Genomic DNA, 24957 nt, shown 5'->3' on the forward strand with positions numbered 1-24957 from the left:
AGAATTAAGTCTAAAACATCTGGACAACCATTGTGATTGGATGTCTGTGACTGTACTACCCTCAAGGGTTTAAATGTCGGGGAATTCCCTACCAGTCATTTGAACTGAAGAAGCTCGGATGAGTGGTGAAACATTTTCAAGAAAAATTCAGAAAAGTCCAGTTGTTTTAGAATAAATTTACAATATAATTTCAGTGTTACATACTCATAATACTATACCAGTCATCTAGAGGCAGTCTTCAGTATAACTAGTGCAATGTTGCTTACTTACAAATGCTGTATATAAATGGAACTGTTCTTGAGCTAGGACATAATTTCTTCTTTGTGCTAAAAAAAATGTAATACCTAACTGACACAATTTGCTATTTACATACTCTGCACTGTAGAGACGATTTGCAGTTTGTAATTTCACTCACTTGCTCAAGTGAATGTAGAGTTTACAGGCCATGGCCGCCTTTTTTTTGGAATAATAAAGACAATTCTTAGCCTATTTAATTTCACCATAATAATAACCCACTAAGCTAATCTAACTAAACAAAACAAAACAGGTGTTTATAAGACTTAGATTGAGAAGTTGCACATTTCTGTCGTTTGAATAATATAAAACATTTCATAGGTTTTTCTCAAATGCTTAGTTGAAACAAACTGTGAGTGGTTTACTCATGGTTTTCTGAATACAAAGAGTTCAGATGGCTCCATTAAGCGCAGTCTGCTTGGTTCAGGAAATTATCATTGAAAATGAAAGTCATCTAGTTGCACAATATAATTGTAAGGTTTTATATAGCTTTATAAATAATGTCTTGCTTTGGTATGTATATGATGTTTCATATGGTTATTATAGCATCAGAAAAAGGACATTATTAATGGTTATTTAATTGCTTGCATCATAATTCCAAACTCGGCATGTAGTATTATATATCTTCCATCAAGGTGCAACAATATGTACATGTCTACCATTAGCAACCATTCATCTTAAGCTCAGTTGCTTACTGTGAACTTGTGACTTGGAAGAACATATAAATAACATAGAGCACCAGCATATTGATTGTGGTTGTTGATCCTTTCACCTTTTTGCCTCAGAGAAATGAAGGGGCCTTCACAACTTTGGTCTTTGTTCTCATTGAATACAGATTCTCGGACGTGTTTTCCAGTGGTGCTAGAGGGTCATGCATGCAGTAAGGAAATAAGAAACATGCCTCTAAAAAAAACTGTGCTAATGTTCTTTGAACAACTGTTAAGGTTTTGAAATATTAACACAGTTCACTTTATTGTTATGCAAGTTATTAGGTAGATGCTTAAATACGGAAATGTTGTTATAAAAGTACAGCTTGTACTGAACAAGAATCTTTTTTCTTGCATTGGTATAGATGGATGGCAGCGAGAAACCTAAAATACTACAACGTGGTGCATTTACTCAGGCTGCACCATTTAAAGAGGAAAAGTTCCACAGACATGTCAGGTAAGAGTAATAATTAATTACCTTTTGGTGTAATTTGTACTGCAAACTGTAAGTGGGAAATTAGAGCTCACCACAGTAAAAGTTTGCTCTCTATTCATTTTTATTGGATTTTTTAAGGCATATTTTATAAATGGTTGAAAGTTAGAGTTAACCATTTGATAATTATGCCTCTTAATGTCCTATAGAAATGAATAGATAGTGGTAGAATTTTACTGTTGTGAGCTCTCATTTCACACTTTAATAAATCTGCCACTAAGGGGCACATTTACTAACCCACGAACGGGCCGAATGCGTCCGATTGCGTTTTTTTCGTAATGATCGGTATTTTGCGATTTTTTCGGAAATTATCGCAACTTTTTCGTTACCAATACGATTTGCGCGAAAAAACGCGAGTTTTTCGTAGTCATTACGAAAGTTGCGCAAAATCTGGCGATTTTTTCGTAGCGTTAAAACTTGCGCGAAAAGTAGAAATTTTTTCGTAGAGTTAAAACTTGCGCGAAACGTCGCACCTTTTAAGTTTTAACGCTACGAAAAAGGTGCGACTTTTCGCGCAAGTCGTAATGGCTACGAAAAAGTCGCGTTTTTTCGCGCAAATCGTATTGGTAACGAAAAAGTCACGATAATTTCCGAAAAGTCGTAAAGGCGCCGAAAAAATTGCAAAAAATACGAAAAAGTCGCAAAATGTTCGTTTTCCAATCGGATTTGAATTCGTGTCTTAGTAAATCAGCCCCTAAGTGTCATAATGGCAAAATGGAACGTGAATTAAAATTCTACAGTAATTTTCTCTGCAATTTCTGATGACTCTTTTATGTTTATGATTCTTAAACTTCAGCAGCAAGGACCCTCTTTTTAGATTGAGATGTACATATATATTTATGTATATTATAATTTATGTGTATTATATATATATATATATATATATATATATATATATATATATATAATAAAACCCTAACCTTTCACTCAACCACTCCAGCCTATGGGTAGTCCAAATTAATTGTATTTACATATGTACTATTGATCTGTAAGGTCACTGAAAGATAAATACTTTAAATCACGATTGATATTAAATCCACATTTTACTTGGCAGTTAAAATGGAAGATCTGGTAACATACATATACAGTACATATATGCTACCATCCCCCTGTATGATAAATGTATTGTGCTCTAGCACAATACATTTGTATATTGAAATATATGTAGTCATACATTTGCAAATGTAATATGTTTTCATTGATCTGGCACAACCATGTCCCAGCTATATGATTTCTTTTAAAGCCCTGGCCCTAACCAATGTGCATCAGAGGCGTCAGGCCACTGATTGGATCATAATTGCAGCCAATGCAGGTCACTGGGAGAGGACTGCATGAACACTCCATTGTGTTCCTTGCCCCGATAGTAAAACCAAACCTGCTTAATAGATATCTGGCCAATTTGGCTGGTCCTATACACAGGCCAAAAAGCAGCTTTTATCAGCCCATGTATGATCAACTTAAAGGATTTATGGTCACTTAAGTCTTCACTTACTCTAAAACAGGATTTTGTATACAGAACTGGATTTTAGAGACTTTAGAAATTCTGTGCATCATGTATTATGACCTGTGATAAAACCATATTTTTTTAAAATTAATTCAGGATCACATAAGACATACCTAAAAGTAAAACAAATTGCGTGAAAACTAACAAAACATTTGTTGTAGATTCATATAGATTACCCCGAAGGCAAGCATTCCACTGCTATTTGAAACAAAATTAAAGTCACTGGTCTACCCTTCCTGTTGCTTTGCCCTCTGCCTCTTCTGACCCTGCATCACTTCCCCTGCACCCTTCCTAGCCCCAGCATTATCCTTCTTTCCCTACACTGCGCTCTTGTCCGTAATATGCCTATTATCAACACATTGAATTAAAAATACACATGTTGTTTGGTTTTCTGAAGTCCTTTGAGTGCTCCTTCCTTGCATATGGACATTTTTATTGATAAGATAACACCAGTAATATTGGCGCAATCACAAAAATAATAAGGATAATTATCCTTATTATTTTTGTGATTGCACCAATATTACAAATATTACTATTATATATATATATATATATAATATTAGAAAGCAAAAATGGAAGAATGCCGCACTCACAGGGCTTAGTGTATAAAAAATAGAGTAGTTTATTCAAACATAAACCTAACGTTTCGGCCGAAACTACGGCTTTAATACTGCACCCAGGCTATTTGTGACTCTATCAGATGTGAGTGCCTGTTGCCTGGACTTCTATATATAATGTATATAAAATGTGCAGTTTCATTGTTCAGTTTCCAAGTCAGTAATATCCATCCATATATATTGAATGCTTGGGACCTGATGTATTAAGTAAACCCAAACCTTACTTCCTTAAAATGGACTCCATGGGAGATGGTCACCTTACAATTCTGAGTTTTCTGGATAACTGATTTCTGGATATATGCTATATGTGTGAGACATTCTGTGAAAAGGAGAAACATTACACTTCCTAGAGCAGTGCCTGTTTCCTCCCCATCCTTATTTCAAAATCAGAGTGAGGCCTATTTCAAGTATAATTTCCTGGGTACATTACATTGCTTCTGTGAGTATCTTTTGTAACCACCTGTGAATTTGTTTGGGTTTTGACTAATTGTCTCTTTATGCTACAGTGATGAGCACATTAACATAATCTGTTTTACAAATCCTCGAGATGCTTTTTGTAACAACAAATGTGATCCAAGCCTGGCGTAATGCTGATGTGCTAGAGCTAAAGCCATTTCTTTACATCTTTTACTGTAATCACAATTTTCTGCAACACGCCTTTTTTGTTCTTGTTGTCAGCCATGCCTATGACACAGCATGGAACTCCTTTCGTTTCCTTGGTGAAGTGCTTCAAAACAGCAGTTCGTGTTTGCCAAGATTTGCTTTCTCTCAGTCAACATAAACCCAGTAATTATGTGTGTGAAGCTAGAGAGGAAAGAGGAAAATATTTAAACAAATAAAATACAGCAGAAATATAGCTTGCTTGCGTTATTTAATTGCACTACCAGATAGTAATTGCTTGCACCTTGATTCTCTTAAAGTGATTTCTTCATAACATAATTAAAAATTCTGTGTATTGAAGTGTGAAAATACTGTAAATATTAAAATGATGCACGGAAAAACTACTTTTCAAAATATTAATGTACATAAAAAGTTACCTGTAGGTCATGTTGATTGTTTTTCACCAATAGGTTTAGTTTATACTCAAAATGTATAATTAAATCCCTCCGTTTCCCCAGCTACAGCATGTTACCTTTTTACCTAACCTGCCAACCTTACTGTCCCTTCTCAGCCTGTCAGTTAGTGCTTCTAATGCTAACAGACTCCTGCTGCATAAATATGGCAGCCCCCTCATAGAGAAATATGAGGATCAGATAGGTAATGTTAAGGAAGTAATTTTATGGCAAAATTATAAAGCTTTTTCAAACACAATGTTATGATATATATAAACCACAGTTCAATTTCAGGTGTCAGTATCTCTGTAAAGCTTTGGTACTAAAGTAGTTCATCCTAGGTTAGTGATGAGCTACAGTAGGATGAGGTATAGGATTAGATTTATAGGATGAGATTTTCCTCATGCTAGCTAATGTCTTTCATCCTGTTTGTAGTGGTAAAAGAAATGGGTTAAGTGGAGGTGCTTGAGGAGAGGTTGATGCTTTGGACCACTGAAGAATCAGGGGAGATCAAATGGAGGGACCTTTGTCTAAGGTTAATGTGCTGTTTAGTCTCAAGCCCAGAGTAGTTAGAAGTATATTTCTTTTGCTAGCATGCTGTAGAGTTTGTGTCCTTGGGGGCTTACAACCAATTTGAAGGGAAATCCCCATCTTTAGGGGATCTTACTTTGTCATCTAATTTGAGTTATGGATCATAGTTTCCTTCTTGTTACTGACGCTAAAGGTTTGCACCTTATGGTTGCGAAATTCCATTGCCCTGGTTAATCTGGTTTTAGCCAAAGACTTTATTGCTTTCATGGTAGTAAAATCGTACTATTATGTACGCTTTCAAAAACCTGAGGAGGTTTTGTAATGTGGTTTTGTAGCCAGTGATCTGTGTGTTCTGTCTAGTTTCCATAACAATTGCCAAATCTTGTTGTATTTATCTTCACAACATTGCCTAAATATGTCCTTACCTCAGTTTAGGCACAACTAAAATACTTACCCAGTCTCTTATTATTTCCTAACTTGACTACTGTAACACCTTGCAGGTCCTTCAACACATCGCCTTTTCACAACTCCAGTCTGTTCTAAATGCTGCTACTAGTCCACATCAACTGCTCCCCTATGCCCCTATGTCATCCCTGGCTCCCAATTTCCTCTAGAATCAAATTCAGATTATTAACACTCACATTTAAGGCCCTTTATAATGAAGCCCTTCCCTATATTTCAACTCTAAATTTAAAATGTATAATTAAATCCCTCTGTTCCCCCAGCTACAGCCTGTTACCTTTTTAGATAAAGAGCAGCTCATTTTAAAGAAGGATTCTCAGTGGATTAGTGTTTTGTTTTTGATTTTGATTTTTTTTTTAGGATCAGGAAGTAGAATTAGTCTTTTGCTTAATTTCAAGCTGCCCACACTACATCACACCAGTCCAGTTACCAATAGCAACCAATCAGGAATTAGTTTTTATTGATCTAAGAAAGCAGAGATTTGATTAGTTGTTTACAGTAACTGTGCTGGTACATTTTTATTTGTATGGACTCAGTATTTTTATGCAGTTTTTCAAAAATACTATATTCAAATTTTTTTTAAAAAAGTTGCAGCGAAAAAAACGCTGCAACTTTTCGGAGATTTACTATGCATTTAAACGGCTATAAATCCAAATTTGTCAATCCACCAGATTAAATTTGGCGAGTTCATGTAGAAGTCAACGGCAAATGTCCTTTCTGTTTTCTTGAAGTTTTTTTTTTTTAATCTCGAAACTTTACAGATTTGGTTGGGTTTTGTTCAAAAATCGCAACTTTTTCAAATTGTCGCAACAATTCGATAAAACTGGGTTTTTCGAGGCAACTTTTGCAGCAATTTTTCCTTATAACTTTTTTTTTCATTAAATACCAGACATTTGGGAAAACGAATTTAGTCAAATTTGGAAATAAAAAAAATATAAATTATGCAGTTTTAGTAAATTTGCCCTTATGTATCCTACTACAATTTCCCATGCTAGAATACTCAACAGTGTTATTTGTTGCATCAAACAACACTGTTTATTCTTCTTATGCTTGATTTTAATGGCATGGTCCATTTGAGTGAAATACAGTTGTTAAAAAACAGTAATACAAAATAAAAACACCACAAAACATAGGTACCAATAAATAGGCATGCCCTTTGTATGTCAATAAAACTATAGCAATATTAAATGGCAAAAAGGCTGTGAAAGAGTCTGCTTAGAAACCTGTGATAATGAAATTCAAAGCAACTGCCAGTGGTATTTCAGGATTGCACCATTCTTACTATATTATGCAAAGGCTCCAGAGCAGTATGGGATGCTGAGGAACAGCTTTGAACAGTATTAGATCAGCTCTGGTCTTGTCAGTCAAAGTATTGTTTGTTGGCATTCCAAAGATTAAAAAATAAGCATAAAAATGGCTCCTTAAGCGCTGTGTGTGTGTGTGTTTGTGTGTGTGTTTGTGTGGTGGTGGGGGATGTGTGTGTGTGTAAATTTTGGTCACAAAGAAAATTGATATAAAAATGGTATATGCACAGCATATTAAGAAGTCCAGGGGCTTTGAATGCTGTTTTCCCTAAGCTTTATTTTCATTTTAGACATAAAGCTTTTGAAGCCTTCCAACCTGTGCCTACATTATTAGCAGCCGTTGGCAACCGTTTTCATTTCCCCATGCTGTAATTACATGTTTATATTTAAATGCTAAATCTCCATTTCTTTCAGTATTTTTCCATTTTGCCCCTTCATTATCTGATTAGGTACATAAAGCTGGGAATTGTCCTGGTAATGGATTTGTTTTAAACACACCTCAACTAACGTTGAGAAATCCTATTTGATTAAAGGGTATTTTTATACTAGAAAGCACCATAGGAGTACCCATCTCTTTATCTTGCTTGGCTGGATGTTTTCAAAAAGAAAGTAAGCAGGTACGTATGTTGTAGCTTCATTTACAGAAATATTGTGCTGTACGTGCTTTGCATTGATTCAAGACAAGAGTGCTGCAGAATTTTGTGTGCTCTTTGGCCTGGAACTTGAGTGAGTGAGTCCTGAGGCAATCAACTTATATCAATTGGGACTGTGCTATATGGGAGTTATCAGTGAAATTATAGTTTTTGTAAAAAAATACAAAACTTACTAAGTGTGCTTTCTTATATTGTTCTTTAAAGTTTGTGTACGTTAAAGTATTAGGGGCTGATTTAGTAATCCACGAATCCGAATCCGAATGAGAAAAATTCGGATTGGAAAACGAACATTTTGCGTCTTTTTCGTATTTTTTGCGTTTTTTTCGCCGCCATTACGACTTTCCCGTAAATTGTCACGACTTTTTTGTAACCGGTACGACTTGCGCGAATTGTCGCGACTTTTTCATAGCCATAACAAATTTCGTGAATTGTCGCGACTTTTTCATTGCCATTATGCCTTTGGAGAATTGTCGCGACTTTTTCATTGCCATTACGACTTTCGCGAATTGTTGCAACTTTCGTATTGAGAGCTCGAAAAAGTCGCGAAAAACTCGCAAAGTACCGATCATTACGAAAAAAACGCATTCGGACGCTTTTCGGACGTTCGTGGATTAGTAAATGTGCCCCTTAGACTTGCAAAAATAAGGAAATGATGTCCCTATTTGTTCCCATTCTTCTATAAAGATGTTTGTAACTTTTCTTGTGAATGATTCTTCCTTGCATATGTTTGCAAATCCTTCATAACTCCTTCAAACCCCCCTATTTATCTTAGGCTTGTGTGGTATTTTTCTCACAATAGCTGCTAAGCATTTCAGAAAAGAGTATAATATATTTTCCATCTATGGTTCACAAAAATCATAGTTTAAATTACAAAAAAAAAAATTACAGAACTCTCCAAATATTCTCCATTCTTAATGACTTATTGCATTTGAAACTAATGAAAATAATACATGTAATGTTTTTAATTTTCTTCTCTAACTCTGCTGTTTCTTCCTTGAAACTTTCTTTCCATTCCACTTTATTTCCACTAAATAGTAAATAATACTTGCTCAGATTAAGCCATTCATTTCCTCTATTCCAATCCCTAATTTAGAAAAAATGCAAGGTCTACCTTACTTGTTGTGAACTTGTTGTCCTAGGAATAAAAGGTGTCTCCCTAGCTTCTGTACTGCCACCCTCTGCTTGCTATTACATTGAATAACAAGTAAAACATTTACAAATCCTTGGATATATATACATGTACATACACAAAACTAACTGTAGCACTAGAGTTTAGTGTAGCCATGGATATTATGTCTGTCCACAATGTCATTCAACCCCTCTTGAAGGCATTAATAGGATTTTCTATTGCAACATCATCTGGTATGGCATTCCACAACTTCACCGTGACTAATCATTTTCGTTACTTCAAGTAAAAATTCCATTCCTCAAGCCTTAATGGGTGGCCTCTTTCAATGTGAACAATTATGCTCACCTATCTGTCTATAATCTCTAATGTACTTGTAAAGAGAAATCACGTCCCCTTGCAAGTGGATCTTCTTTAGAGAAAACAGCTTCTACTTTGATAGTCTTCCCACTACAGGTTTTTTTTCGTATACAGAGGCATATAGGCAGAAATTATTGCAGTAGAGCAAATTGCAAATAGGTCTTTTATCCTATAGCAACCAATTAGTAGGTTTCATTTACTGGTCACCTGGTTGAAAGCAAAACAGCTGATTGATTAATATGAGTTACTATGCCTTTGCAAACTTTTCGCCTCATGTTATATTGCCCCGTACCTTTCTTTCAGACTCACAAATAGCAATTCCTCAAATATCCAGATAATATACATATTTTATCTCTGTCTGGGTTGGCATAGCTTAACAAGCAGACCAAGCAGCTAAAGAAAATAACCCTTTATAACAGTTTTATCAGAACAACAGATGAATGACAGATGCAGCATAAGATTTTGAAGACTTCAGTGAATGAGCAAAAACTATTAAATGTGCAAAATCCTCCATATTAACATAAAGTAATTTCACAATCAACATAAACACCTACTTGCCTTTATTACAGCTAACATAGTACATGGCCTTCAAATCTGTTGGACCTAAGTGATGTGATTTTATTGAAACAGTTAAATATTAGTATTAGGTGAGAGGGGACATACATGAAATATAAATCCTGAATATATATCTAAATATAAATTATATTTCTTTAGTTGATTATCTAAAGTTCAAGCCTTGCACATTGCTTGCATATTCTCTGCCAGCTGATTGTGGTGATCTACTTTATTGTATACATAAAAAACACAGATATTTTTTCATTAAAAGAACACAAAGATATATTGTCATGAGCTACGCCGACATATGGTACTGAACCAGGTTTTAGGCAATTTTAATAGACTTGAGAACAGATGTGAATGTGTTGACATGTGATTAAGAATGCATTAAATTGTCTGTGAGCTACAAGAAAGAGCTTGAAACTTTAATTGCTTTGCACTTCTGTGCAAATACTGTTGGTGCAATAAAAGTAATTTCATACTTGCCAGACTTTCTCCCCTAATGTTGAAACCTTAGAGATTTTTGGAACATCGTTGTGGTTACTAACTAGTGGAATACACATTATAGGGCTGTTTCACTAAAGTGCGTTAAAACGTCCGTTATTTATAGCATGCGTTAAAATTTTTATCGCATCTAATTTTTCGCGTCTTAACGCACAATTCACTAAAAGGACACTTGAGTTAATTTACGCGCGATACTGCTTGCGTCATTTTAGTCTAAAAAACGCACGCCACGTTAGCCATACACGCCAATACTTTTGGAAAATGACTGTACTGAAAATGACCATTTCCCTGCAAACTGGCGGCTGCATCACTCTAGGGGAAACACATACTTGAATAAATCACACTGCAAAGTCCATATTTTATTGCCAAAAGCTCATTAACTGTACTTTTCTATAATTACCACCTGCCTCAAGCAGGTGTTAATTTTCGTATAGACTAATATGATATTTAGCGTGTCTAAGTGTTTGTGAATCATGCGTTAGTATTCATTTCTGCGTGCAAATTAACGCATGAGGTACCGCGAAATGTAACTCTTGCGATATGCGTCTTAACGCAAGCGGTAATACTGTAGTGAATCGCGCGTTAATTTTCGCGTCAACCCTTATATGTGCCATCTAGCTTTCTGCTCTGCAAATGTAAGGAAAACTTTGAACATGGTTCATATTAAGGCTGAGAGACAAAAGACAAATTTTAAATAAGATATATGCCAGATTACTGACATGCACTGATATTTCAGGACATCCATTTGTTGAACACATGCTACTGGCTAAACTGGAAAACTGAAAGATGTAAATATTGTTTGAAAATAATAATTGTGTTAAAGCCTCAGTGCTCCCTATGTTATAACTGCAGAGGCTCTTGGCAGACCTATGGTGATCCTCATGTGTACTGTATGCCACCCCCTTCCACTTCATCTTCATCCTACATATATCAATAGATTGTTTTTGCTATTGACTTCAGGAGCAAACTAATTTTTCTCAACAGCCTGAAAAACAGCACCACTAAATGTGCATATAAAATGTTTTAAATCGAAATTCATGAATGCCATTTTAATGTAATAACATTTTGTTTTGCAACAGTTCTCCTCCTCCTTCCACTACTCCTTTCCTGCCAGTATATCACAACTGCTCTGATTCTTATTCTTCTACAGAAGCAATTTTGCTTTTCTTTCTATAGCAACTGCTTTTTATGGCATTTTTATTGTTGGCATGGGAAACGTCATGCTTGATTCTAAATGTGCCTTTCTTCTCAATGATAGGTTAACCGAGAAATGTCAGCTGAGGTTGCAGCTTGACACATTAATATCTGGTGTTTTGTTTTCCTCCCTGAAGGAACTGCACAAATTTCAGATATTCTTGCCTAATCTAGTACAAATAGAGTTATTAGAGAATGACCATGGCAGTGCTGTCAAAAAAAGTTTAAACGTTGGTTAAGAAAATATTTGCTGCATTCTACTTCCCACATACATTACAGCAATAGTGTTTAAGCACATTTTTACATTAAAGTGTTTCTCTGTTGTGCTCAGATTGCCCATGAGTGCCAAAATGCTTTCTGTATATTAACATCATTTCATAAGTATAAGGTACAATAAATGGAGGGGATCCTCCCCTTTATATTACCTGGATGCTTCTGTTGAAGACTAATTTAAACATTGCTTACATCACTTATTTTTTATGGGTTGTAGGGATCTATTTTGCTAAATAGAAAATTACAAGTGGGTTTTAGTCAACCACATTTGGAGAGTTTATGGCCTGAGCAACTGGAAGAAAGAATATCTAAATGGTACTATTTTCTTCTATGATGGACCATTGTAGCATAGTGGGAAGAAGCTTCTCTAACAATGTAGGGCAATGTATATGCTATTGTGGAGCTACAAACCCCTAACTGCTATGTCATTTTGTCTTCCCATTGATGCCAATGCATTTTGCAGATATTTTGCAGTGGTTTTTCCCCAAGCTAGCTCATTAGTAACTGAAAACATCACCGTTTCTAAAAAAACAGATTGACCGAGAGGGTTTAGTTGTATTGTTTCTTTAACTGCGTATGTTTATTTTCTGTGCTATTGATATATCATTCTGACTTCAAAATCTGCTACTTGGTTGCTGTAATTAAGCCCAAGAACCCAGTTAGCAGTTAAAACACCATGCCTGAGAGTTGCAGAACAAAAACATTAAATGTTTCTAATAGCAAAAAAAGTGACAACTCATGTATTATAGTAAGACATGAGAAAACATTACCTGCTTTTTTGTGCTGAATAATACAGTAAGTTATCATTTAAGTGTTATATTACCAGGATAGTCAGGCATAGGTCCCCAACCTTTTTTTTACCCTTGAGCCACATTCAAATGTAGAAATAGTTGGTGAACACAAGCATGAAAAAAGTTCCAAAAGGTGCCAAATATTGATTGTGATTGGCTATTTGGTAGCCCCTATGTGGACTGACAGTACAACAGTCCTGTTTGGCAGTACAACTGGTTTTAATGCTACCAAAACTTGCCTCCAAGTCAGGAAAATAAGCACCTGCTTTGGTGCAACTGGGAGCAACATTCAAGGGGTTGGGGAGCAACATGTTGCTCGTAAGCTACTGGTTAAGGATCACTGGTCTAAGGCAACATAAATTATGTTATAAACCTTAAAAATGAAAGATTTACATCCAAAAAATTAATCTGTGTAACCTTACACTTTGGCAATATACATGAACTTTCTATTTTATTGGTTTCTGAGAAATTGAGTTTTAATACTGTGCTTTCAGCTCAGAGTGATAGCGACCCCAACTGTTTATGCATAAAAGTACCTTTATATCATTTCATAATTTCGGTTTAGCTTCCCTTTACAGGGGATCTAAACTCAGAAAAAAACCCATGTCTACTTTCTGAGCACTTTTGTAATTTACATTCATTTTATAATTTTAATAGAATATTATCAGTTTCAGACAGTTTTATACTGCTAGGCAGGCTGCTACGTAACAGCCAATTTTGAAGGCCGAGAGTGTCAGTGACCCTTAAGCTGGTCATACACGGGCAGATCCGCTCGCTTGGCTATGTCGCCAAGCGAGTGTATCTTCACCCGATATCCCTACCTATGGGTGGGCGATATCGAGAAGGCATGTAGGGGAATTCGATTGTTTGGCCCTGGGGCCAAATGATTGAATTCTACACGCGGCAATGGGGCAGTCGGTTCGGGGACCGCATCAACAAGCCGATGCGGTCCCAGATCCGACTGGATTTCCTAACCTGCCCGATCGATATCTGCCCAATTTCAGGCCAGATATTGGTCGGCCAGGCCCCTCGGTTCTGCCCCTACATGGGCCGATAAGCTGCCAAATCGGTCCAAGGGACCTTTACCCTGCATTCAGTTAACCCTAGGGTTGCTGCAAAAGTTCTCGCAGATATGAGATTTATCATTCTCTATAGTTATGAACAAGGAAAGGGTTAAATACTAATCGTACATCATTATGGATCATAAGCTAGTAGTAGTAGCCACTACAACTGTGCAATTTTTACAAAGTGGCAACACAGCTAACTAAAGAAAATGTACCCAGTTAACCTCTGGAAACAAGTCTTCAAATAAAATACTTCATGCCCATTTTCTTACAGTATTTCTGTGTTGGTGGTCATTCAGTTAATTCTGTTCAGACTTGAAATCCAAGTGTCTCGAATATAATGAGCTAAAAGGCTATTCGGCAAAAGTTTCTTTCAGTATGTACTGCAGCAGTTGTTTGGCTCTAATCCAAGCTCATAAACTTGCTATGTGATCAAAAGGTTGTGACATCGCTCCAGAAGATTAATAATTCCAGCTTTAGAAGAAACAAACACAGCCACAAGACAAATGAATATGCTCCCTTTTTTTTGCGTTGTGTGACCCACGGTGGCATAAACAAGCTTTTCAAAAATTGACTTTGTTCCAGTTATTTTACATAAATCTGCATTTGCGTGCTACTTTGCCATTCCTGCACATTTTTTAATTTGTTGCTGTTAAACTCTTGCACACAATTAAACTGAAGCCGTATTCATACCTCTTACCATCCTTTCGGATAGCTTGGCTGCATCATGATAAAGGCAAAACCACATACCATATGAAACAATTCCTGTGCCACAGCAACAGTTGCCATAGAGATCATTTGTGCAAAGTGGACAAAAGCTTTTTTTTTTTGCCAGGATGGAATTCTAAATCAATTGTTAATGTATCCAGATGAATGCTATGTCAACTTCATTAGTTTATACCTTAAAATTTGAAATGACTCCTTACTAAAATAGAAATGTTGCTGTGTTGGAACGGTTTCAAAAAACAAAATGTGTAACACCCTAGCTGTTTAACAAATTAACACATATTTCAGTAAACGTTCCAGTAATACTCACTAGGGACTAGAACGAGATGCCTTAAATTGTTTTTTATCTGTGAAAATTCTCTTAGTGTCACTCATATACCCATCTCTCTCTTTTCCTCTTTCTGTCCCTCTCTGTTTTGTCTGTCTATCTATCATCTATCTATCTATCTATCTATCTATCTATCTATCTATCTATCTATCTATCTATCTATCTATCTATGTATCTATCTATCTATCTATCTATGGATCTATCTATCTATCTATCTATCTATCTATGTATCTATCTATCTATGTATCTATGTATCTATCATCTATCTGGCTGTCTTTCTGTTCTCTTCTCTCCCTCTTACCAATGCCTTTCTCTATTTTTCTCAGTCGGTTATTTATTATAATTTATCTGGTCCGAGAATTTGCTCCATTGGCAACTAGATCCCTTTGTTAAGCTTTTCATGGAGGCTTAACAAAATATAAATCTTACCAAGTAACTAGGATTAACAGAGAATGAGTGGTATCATTTTCAAGCACAGAAAGTCATCATTTAGTGTCTGCCATTTATTTAGTACTGGAATTAGCTAAAAATTATAATGACTATTCCTATGTTTCCTAACATGATTTATTTATTGAATCATAATTGTTATCCTATGGGCAATATTTATGGGGTGGGGGGGAAGAGGTAGAGCTGTGTTAGCCCCATTTTAATCTTACAGACATTGTCTGCTTTGAAGCATTTATAGCATGAAACAGCTTCACTCCATCATTTTTGCGCCTCCATCAGATTTGCTCTGTGCACTGTACATTAGCTTCCCTTCTGGATATATTGCAGCTCAGACGGAATCAAGTCAAAATGTTCAGGCAAAAGACAAAAGAGAATTTCTCACCTCTAAAATGGATTAGATCAGCTGTTTCAATTATTCCCGGGAGAGAGAGATTGAGAGCGAGGGAGAGAGAAAGTGACCAACTGACTTGCACATTAAAAGAACAAAAAGACACTACCCTGTCCTGTGAGGATGCCATATGCTCTGTGTTTTGAGGCAAGCTGCCTACAGTACAGTGCAATTACAAACAGACTGGAGGCTACACTAAAATCCAATGGAAAAAAAAAAGACGCCAGCAGAGAACAACAATTCTGAGTTTACTTAATTACTAATGGAGACAAACAGCTACATTTTAGTTATTCATCACAACATAAGTTGGTTAAAATGCAAATTCCTACATTTCTCCTCCTGAAAAGAAACATAAGCATAGTTACAAAACAATTACACTTTGTTATGGCTGGGATTATTCCCGCTGGCCTTTCAGTCGTTAAGGATCTTAGGATTCTTTTCCTTTGTTTTAAATAATGTATCTATTAGTATGGCAGCTAATATCCTGCTGCTTGAGATGTATACGCTCAATGTTACTTTTGTGTGTTTCTTGTCATTTTATTGTCTTCTTCCCCTTCATCCAATCAATCACGCTTGTTAAGTCATCACCATCGCAATAAGTATTATTTACATGCACAGTGTGAAGGTTTCCATTAGTTGTGTTGACTTTAGGGTGCACTCCCTTATTTGTAATACTTGGATAGGTCTACTATCTTCATATTTCCTACCCTGCTAAATTAGTGTTCACTATTTTGATAACTACAGTATGCCTCTAAAATCCCATAAAAATGAACAGAGAGAGGAGGGATTTTACTGTGTTGAGTTCTAAATTCACCATTAGTGGGGAACTTTAACAAACTTTCTAAATACAATCAATTACAAATTCTGTACCATTTCTAAAAAATCAAGTTTATTGTCCCCTCTAAGCAATCTGTCTCTCTTCATAAAGCTTTGTGTCAGAGTCGGTTATTTCAAAAGAAGATTAGAGCTAATGCTTCATCACCCCAATGTATATGACCTAACTGTCAGCTGACCTGATGTCACATGCATTCACATAATGAGCGAGCCAGTGCAGGTTTTATAGTGCCCCCCTAGGAGCATTTTTTTACCCTGTACCTCCAGTAAAAAAAATTTTTTTGATGATAGGTGCCCTACTGCCCTTTACAGTGTTGGCTTCTGTCAGGTTTTCTCTTAATAAGGTTAGCTCTAAAGCACCCATTTTCTTCTTCTACTTTTATATTGACTAATCAGGTGTTCCAGATCTTAAATGTAAAGTAAACCGTAAAAATGAATATAGTCGACCTATCCAAGTATTACAGCCTTTTATCATGTATTTTATATTCTATATATACAGTATACTGTGAGTCAGTTCCCAAGCTCTAAGTGACAGCAGCACAGAGCATGTGCAGGGGCTGGTACAGAAACCCAAAACAGGATGTGCAGCAGTTCTGGCCTACTTCTTTGTTTTAGTTTTCCTTTAAAGGAGAAAGAAAGTCATTTTGACATTTTACTGCCAATCAGTTCACCACATTAGTGCCACCTAGAATGCTATATTATTCTGCAGAAAGCATTACCATACCGGAGTAAACAGCCCTAGAAGCTTTCTCTGTTTATTTAAGATTGCAACTGCCATTTTAGCTTGGTCTTTGTATGTTCCTGCTGTATAGCTCTAGCCATTATAGCTCAGATCACACATTCCTAAGGGTGGGGGAAGTGAATTTTATGAATTCTTATGGGAGGGGGGAGCAGGAGAGGGGAAAGAGAAGAGAACTGCGAAGACTCTGGCCCTCAGAATGAAGGATTTTTCTGAGAGAGGAAGTCAGATACCCTAAGAAACATGTTTGCAAAAAAGGAGACAAGAAATCCTGTGTTTCTTTTGATAGAGGACCGTGAGTGCTTATGGCTGTATTTACATAGACCTTTCTGATAAAGGTTACTTATTTTCTACCTTTCCTTCTCCTTTAAGAACCAGACCCAAATGATTGACTGGGGAACAGAACTGTACATCTTACCCTTTCTCTTTATTGAACTGTATGTTCACTACCAGGCTCAAGATTGCTTTATAAAAAATGTTACTGCGTAAAGAAAAAAGTGAATTTAGTTTACAAAGTGAGAAAGCTCTTTAAAGAAAGACTGCATTCTGCTCTAGAAATCTTACATAAAATACGTGTGGTAGAAAGTATAGTATACAGCTGTAAGGCCCAACGGCAGCAGCGCGGCCGCCCGCCTGGCCACAAGGGGGCGCGCAATGACGCCGGCGCGCGCCTTAATGCGAGTGCATTAACGCTCTGACGCCAGCGTGCGTCCTGGCGCATGCGCCTTGGGTTTTAAAAGACGCCAGAGGCCTAGGATCACTGCGAAGTGATCTTTTTCATCCTGGAAGACACTGAGCGTTGTTATCCTTCTGAAAGACTTGTTTTGATCCGGCTTTCCCTTGACTACGAATCCTGCTGCCTGTACCGACCTCTTGCCTGCCTGACTATCCGTTTGTCTCCCGATTCTGCTCTGACGCCTGGTTCGGCACTCCTGCCACTCCTCCACTTGGTCCAGTCCTGTCTCCAGCTCCAGCGGCTGTGTTCCTTAGTGGGAGGTGTAGGAGAGGTCCTTCCTCTACGAGTTCTTCCAACAACACTTCTTCCTTGATCCTGACAACAGCAACAAATTAACTAAAGTGAGTAGCACTCTTGTTTACTGTTTTGATTTTTTTACTCCTGTTAGAGCATCATTTCACTTTATTCCTGTAAGGTGGATTTTCACAGGCTATGAGATCTGAATCAATCCGTTTACGTCTGGTTTACCTTTTAACCTCAGGGAAAGCATAAACTGGGTTAAATACTTTATTCTACAAGGACATTATAACTGCATTATATAAAAGAAAAATTATGCTAAGTACCTACTGCTCCCAAGTGAAACCATACTTTGTACCATTCATACTTATTTATTTAAAGGCAGTTAGACTCCAGAGCCCAGTGTTATATGGAAGCATAGCCTAGTCAGGGATAAGAGTGAATGGAAATAAAGTGCCAAGCTTTTAAGATGAGGGCTGATGCTGTTGTGTTTGCTGTAGAAAAGGCATATAAAGCTAGGGTGGGGGAATTAATGGTTTTAACCTGCATTATAACTGTGGATCTTGAATGAAATCAATTTTCAACCCTTTTTACAGGTGGATGGCAGCATTATTCAGGGTGCTATAGAAGCTGCGAAAGAAAAGCAAATAATTGGCATTCACAGGGCAGTGGTTTTATGAGCGTTCCTGCAGGTTGTGTAAAATAAAATTGTTTTTTTTTTCATGTTATACATTTTATAATATATTTTTTCATATTCAGTCCCAGCGATATTAGGTCAGATATGAAAGGCTTGAATACCAAATACCCTGTATCTTTGATGCTGCCTTGCCAAGATACTATTTCCTTTCAGAATGCTAAAGTTCATTGGAAAACAGTTCTTGTTTTTAGTGTTTGAGTATACAGAGTTACACAATGTGATAATGTTTGCTTTTTTTTAATAATGAGTCCAGGTTCTGATGAAGTTCTTAATTTTTGGTCTGACTGCCATTTCAGTGCAAAACTTTGTAGAACCCAAAAGTGCTGGGTCTCCATAGTTTGTATAGATCCTTATTACATTATAAAGCTCATTTATGTCTGCAAGCAAAGTGCAATTTCAAGTGTAGTTGCCATTTTTCCCCCCACAGTGCTGCACCTACCACAATAACATCTTTTTTTCACCAAAATGGATGCAACTGGGCGTTTGCTTTTCTTGCAAATAATTTTTGCATAATTCAGCACATGAGTGACGTGTGCCCCATGTTTTTGGTGTGTGCAGCTATGCCAATTGAGGCAGGGTGCTGAGGGAACCATGGAGGCATCTGTGCATCAACTTGGAATTTAAGTCAGGAAGGACTGAGCGGCACAGAGCTCATCTATACGGACCTGTGAAAAGTGCATTTTGATACAACTACCTTAATAAAAGTGGTTTTATTTGCATCTCACTTTGGGGAATAATAATAAGTTGCCTACTGTGCTTGCAGACGTAAATGAGTCCTTAAGTGTTGGGATGTGCATGGCTGTGACACTGAGAGGTCATTGCTATATATATCCTTACAGTGCCTCCTTGGTTACCTATAGAATTGTGCAGTGATAACTGACCTCTATGCTTTAAACATGGCACTTTTCCAACTGCAAAGCTCAGCACCAGGAAGGGAGACATGAGAATAATAGGCATCTGTAAATCAGGACTGGGGTGAAAAAATGACAATAGTTTACGCTGGTTGTATTATGGTACCAGTGTTGGACTGGGACCCTAGGAGCCCACCAGAAAAACAAGACCATGGGCCCACTCTCCAAACCATTTTTCATCTACTTCTTACTAAGTCTCTATATTTTCCTAGTTTTTTATCTGTATATACTATAATCAATTCTTCTGTATATTTAGTTGTTTTGTGCCCATAGAGAAATAGGGAATGACTATAAATTAGACCAAATGGCTAGAAGCAGGAGGGCCCACTGACACCTGGGCCCATCGGGAGTTTTCCTGGTATCCCTGTGGGCTAGTCCAACACTGTATGGTCCTGCAGAATAATGCTCTGTATAGATAAAAAATTATGCTTCAGAAAATGTGTGATCTGCTAAAAACTAAACATACAATTTGAAAAAGAATTGTTTTTGCAAATTTATATAAAATTGGTATTTGCTTTGCATTGCTATCTTGAATACTCTTTTAGTTTTATTTAGCTATAGTTTTTCTTTGATATATGTTGTATATGAGGGAGCGCGGGCCAAACTTGTAGGGAATAATGTTTATAGTCTCCTCAGATAATGTCAGGTACTGCAGCTCAACAGGACTGGTAAACAACAAGTTTGTACATAGCTACCATAAATCTGAATAAATCTCTCACTGTGGCTGACACTGTTAGGTTTTCCTTTGTTTTATGCCCTTCTAAATGTAAATTTCAGTTAATCATTCTTTCCATTCCAAAATCAATTCCTGATTATGTCTGCACAACGCTTCTGCCAAACATTTATTTTTAAGCATGTGTGTCAGAGAGAAAGTGACAATATATAAATCTGGGGACTTTGTCACGGAATGTGTAGGAGGGAACAATGATTCTGTTGGTGCTTTGCTGTGTCTGGTAATAAACTATTAGTGCAACTTTTTGTTGAAACTAAATTGCAGTTTGTAAGCAACTAGTGTAAAACTTTGCAATCCCTGCTCTAAAACAGGTAGGGTTCATTTTTTTAAGGAGTGCCATACTCCCTTATGAGAGTGTCCCCTTTGGTGCAGAAGTAGCTAAAGACCACCATGCTTATTTATTATTTTATCATATTTGCCTGATACCTGTATCAGTCCTTCAAAACGTGTTCAACTGCTTTGAGCAGTCAAAGGATTTGGACAACTATTTTTAGTAAGGGAAATTGGTAACCATTGCTATCACCTGTCACAGTTGATTAAGTTGCCTACAACCAGATATCTGACCATGGAATGCAAACCCACCTTTCCTGACTTGTAGTAAGCACAGGACAGTAAACATTGGTTGCATACTCTGTATTATTCTGGGCAAAAAGCATAATGAATGATTTTTAGAGCTCAACTCAGTTTTTATAAATGAACCTTGGTATATCAAATGCTTTTTTTGGTTTCTTTTGTTGCTTATTTTTGCTATCTGCCACATCCTCACTTTGTTTTTAGGTATTGGTAATGATTTCACAGCTAGGTTATCAACTCTGAAAAAGCGTTGTAGTGATTTTTAGTTTAACTTTTGCTTAAAATGTTTATGTTGTACTAATTTGCTTTATAATTGCAAACATTTAAACTCAGTCAATAATTAAGAAATGTAGAAAGTAATGTAAGCAGTTCCTTTCCCTATAAGAGAGATGACTATTGATGAACGAATTGGTCCCATTTTGCTGCAAATTTTGCAAAACTGTTTAACAAACAATTGAAAAAAACCCCATGAAAACTTCATGGAACGTGGCTACTACATTACTTTTTTGATGCACGTGACTTTTTTTGCCACTACCGCAACTTCTTTGATGCAGAGTGTCTTTTTTTACACGTCTTCTTTGATGCGACCACAACTTTTTCTCACTCTGCAAATTTTTTTGTCACAGTAAATTTTCACAGGAGTTTCATGAAAAAATGTTGCCAATGCAAAATTCTGCAGCAAATCCATGCCTAGCAGAAAAAATTTGCCCATCACTAGCGATGACACATGAGGATATTAATTGCTCTGCGACTAATCTCTCTGAATGCTTTCCTAGTGGTAATAATGGAAATGGGAGTTACCAGCACGTTCAGGGTAGTGGCAGCATCAGGGCTGCTTTGCGTCAGTGGAAGAGGCAGAAAGGATGCAGTGACCCATAGCACAACTATACAGAAGTGCAGGAGCATGATTGGATGCAAGTACCTTTAACAAATAATGTAAATACATGCAACAATTGTGTCCATTTTAGCGCAACCTTGTTGCAGTGATCTTAAAGGAAAACTATACCTCAGAATGAATACTTACCAAACAGTTATATTATGTATATTATGTTAAGTGACCTATTATGCAATTTCACCAAACTGCAATATATATATATCAGTAAATATTCTCCTTTAATATCCTTTCCCTTGAGCCACCATTTAGTGATGGGCTGTGTGCTCCTTCAGAGATCACATGACCAGAAATAATGCAGCTCTAACTGTAACAGGAAGTAGTATGGGAGCAAAAGGCAGAACTCCATTAATTGGCTGATGGGGCCTAGCATGTTACATAGTTATAGTTACATAGTTACATAGGGTTGAAAAAAGACCTGTGTCCATCAAGTTCAACCCATCCAAGTAAACCCAGCACACCTAACCCACACCTACCAATCTATACTCACATACATAAACTATAAATACAACCACTAGTACTAACTGTAGATATTAGTATCACAATAGCCTTGGATATTCTGATTGATCAAGAACTCATCCAGGCCCCTCTTAAAGGCATTAACAGAATCTGCCATTACCACATCACTAGGAAGGGCATTCCATAACCTCACTGCCCTCACCGTGAAAAACCACCTACGCTGCTTCAAATGGAAGCTCCGTTCCTCTAATCTAAAGGGGTGACCTCTGGTGCGTTGATTGTTTTTATGGGAAAAAAGAACATCCCCCAACTGCCTATAATCCCCTCTAATGTACTTGTACAGAGTAATCATGTCCCCTCGCAAGCGCCTCTTTTCCAGAGAAAACAACCCCAACCTCGACAGTCTAACCTCATAGTTTAAATCTTCCATCCCCTTAACCAGTTTAGTTGCACGTCTCTGCACTCTCTCCAGCTCATTAATATCCTTCTTAAGGACTGGAGCCCAAAACTGCACTGCATACTCAAGGTGAGGCCTTACCAGGGACCTATAAAGGGGCAAAATTATGTTCTCATCCCTTGAGTCAATGCCCTTTTTTATACAAGACAGCACTTTATTTGCTTTAGTAGCCACAGAATGACACTGCCTGGAATTAGACAACTTGTTATCAACAAAAACCCCTAGATCCTTCTCCATTAAGGAAACCCCCAACACACTACCATTCAGTAGATAGTTTGCGTTTATATTATTTCTACCAAAGTGCATAACTTTGCACTTATCAACATTGAACCTCATTTTCCAGTTTGCTGCCCAGTTATCTAATTTTGTCAAATCGCTCTGCAAAGCGGCAGCATCCTGCATGGAACTTATAGTTTTGCACAATTTAGTGTCATCAGCAAAAATAGAAACAATACTGTCTATGCCCACCTCCAGGTCATTAATAAACAAGTTAAACAGCAAAGGCCCAAGGACTGACCCCTGCGGTACTCCACTAACCACACTGGTCCAATTAGAAAATGTTCCATTTACAACCACTCTTTGTACTCTATCCTTCAGCCAGTTCTCTATCCAATTACAAATATTATGTTCTAGGCCAATATTCCTTAATTTGATCATTAACCTTCTGTGAGGTACTGTATCAAACGCTTTAGCAAAGTCCAAGTAGATGACATCAACTGCCATTCCAGCATCAAGGTTCCTACTCACCTCCTCATAAAAGGCAACTAAATTAGTCTGGCAAGATCTGTTACGCATAAAACCATGCTGGCACAAACTAATAGTATTGTGAACTGCAATGTATTCAACTATCCTATCCCTTATTACCCCTTCCAAAAGTTTTCCTACTACTGATGTCAGACTAACAGGCCTATAGTTTTCAGGCTGAGAACGGGATCCCTTTTTAAATAACGGCACCACATTAGCAATCCGCCAGTCTCTTGGCACCATGCCAGACCTCAATGAATCCTGAAAAATTAAGTGAAGAGGTTTGGCAATCACAGCGCTCAGCTCATTTAATACCCTGGGATGAATCCCATCCGGCCCTGGACCTTTGTTTACCTTTACATGTTCAAGTCTCTTTTGAATTTCCTCCCGAGTGACCCATGCGTCAGTAGCTAAATTACTAGAACTGGGCATATTACAAGGGAAGCCTTCATTATCTGGCTCCTCAGATGTATAGACAGATGAAAAATAAGAGTTCAAAATTTCAGCTTTTTCCCCGTTTTCATCAACCAACGTACCCCCCCGTGATAATAAAGTTCCCACCCCTTCTTGCTTCATTTTTTTACTATTCACATAATTAAAAAATAATTTTGGATTCTTTTTACTCCTAGCAGCAATATCCCTTTCCATCTCTATTTTAGCTTGCCTGATAGCTTTTTTGCATGCTTTATTTGCTTCCTTGTACCTGATGAAAGTTTCTGCTGTCCCAGCTAACTTGAATGCCCTAAAAGCACGTTTTTTCTTACCAACCTCGACAATAACACTTTTATTCAGCCATAAAGGTTTTGCTTTGCGATGCCTCTCCTTGCTTACTAGGGGGATATACTGTTGCGTATACCTACAAAGCAATGTTTTAAAGATGTTCCATTTTCCTTCTGTGTCTAACCCCATGAAAAGCCTTTCCCAGTTGACACATTGCAGAGATGCCCTTATACTGGCAAAGTCTGCACGTCTAAAATTGAGTGTTTTAGTTACTCCCTTATAGCGCTGTCTCTGCAGCATTATCTCAAAGGAGACCATGTTGTGATCACTGTTCCCCAAATGCTCACCCACACAAATGTTAGAGATAAGTTCATTATTATTAGAAATCACCAGGTCCAAAATAGCGTCATTCCTAGTGGGTTCTTGAACTGCCTGAAATAAAAAGTTGTCATTTAGCATATTTACAAACCTACTAGCTTTTTCTGACTTAGCCACCCCATTACTCCAGTCAATGTCCGGATAATTAAAGTCCCCCATAACAACAACTTGACCCAGTTTTGAAGCCTCCTCCATTTGCAACAATAGCTGGGCCTCATCCCCCTCATCTATACGGGGTGGTTTATAACATACACCAATGATCATTTTCTTTGTGACCTTCAGCCCTACTGAAATTTCTACCCAAAGAGATTCGACGTTTTCATTGGTAATGTCTTTATTACATGGCTTTAAGTCTGACTTTACGTAAAGACAAACCCCTCCACCCTTTTTAATCTCTCTGTCCCTCCTAAAAAGTGTATACCCATTTAAATTCACAGCCCAGTCGCATTTATCATCCCACCAGGTCTCAGTGAT

General features: G+C 37.2%; 1 protein-coding gene across 1 annotated transcript in view; it reads left to right on the top strand.

Moving 5' to 3' along the window:
- Positions 1–1360: 1360 nt before the first annotated feature.
- LOC100490346 (dynein heavy chain 3, axonemal) overlaps positions 1361–24957 on the top strand; it is a 522485-nt gene continuing 498888 nt past the window's right edge. Inside the window, exon 1 of the mRNA XM_031898872.1 lies at positions 1361–1458. Within this exon, the coding sequence (XP_031754732.1) occupies positions 1367–1458 (92 nt within the window). The 5' untranslated portion in view covers positions 1361–1366. The remainder of the gene's footprint in view (positions 1459–24957) is intronic.

The sequence above is a fragment of the Xenopus tropicalis genome, chromosome 3 (assembly GCF_000004195.4).
Source record: "Xenopus tropicalis strain Nigerian chromosome 3, UCB_Xtro_10.0, whole genome shotgun sequence".
NCBI lineage: Eukaryota > Metazoa > Chordata > Amphibia > Anura > Pipidae > Xenopus > Xenopus tropicalis.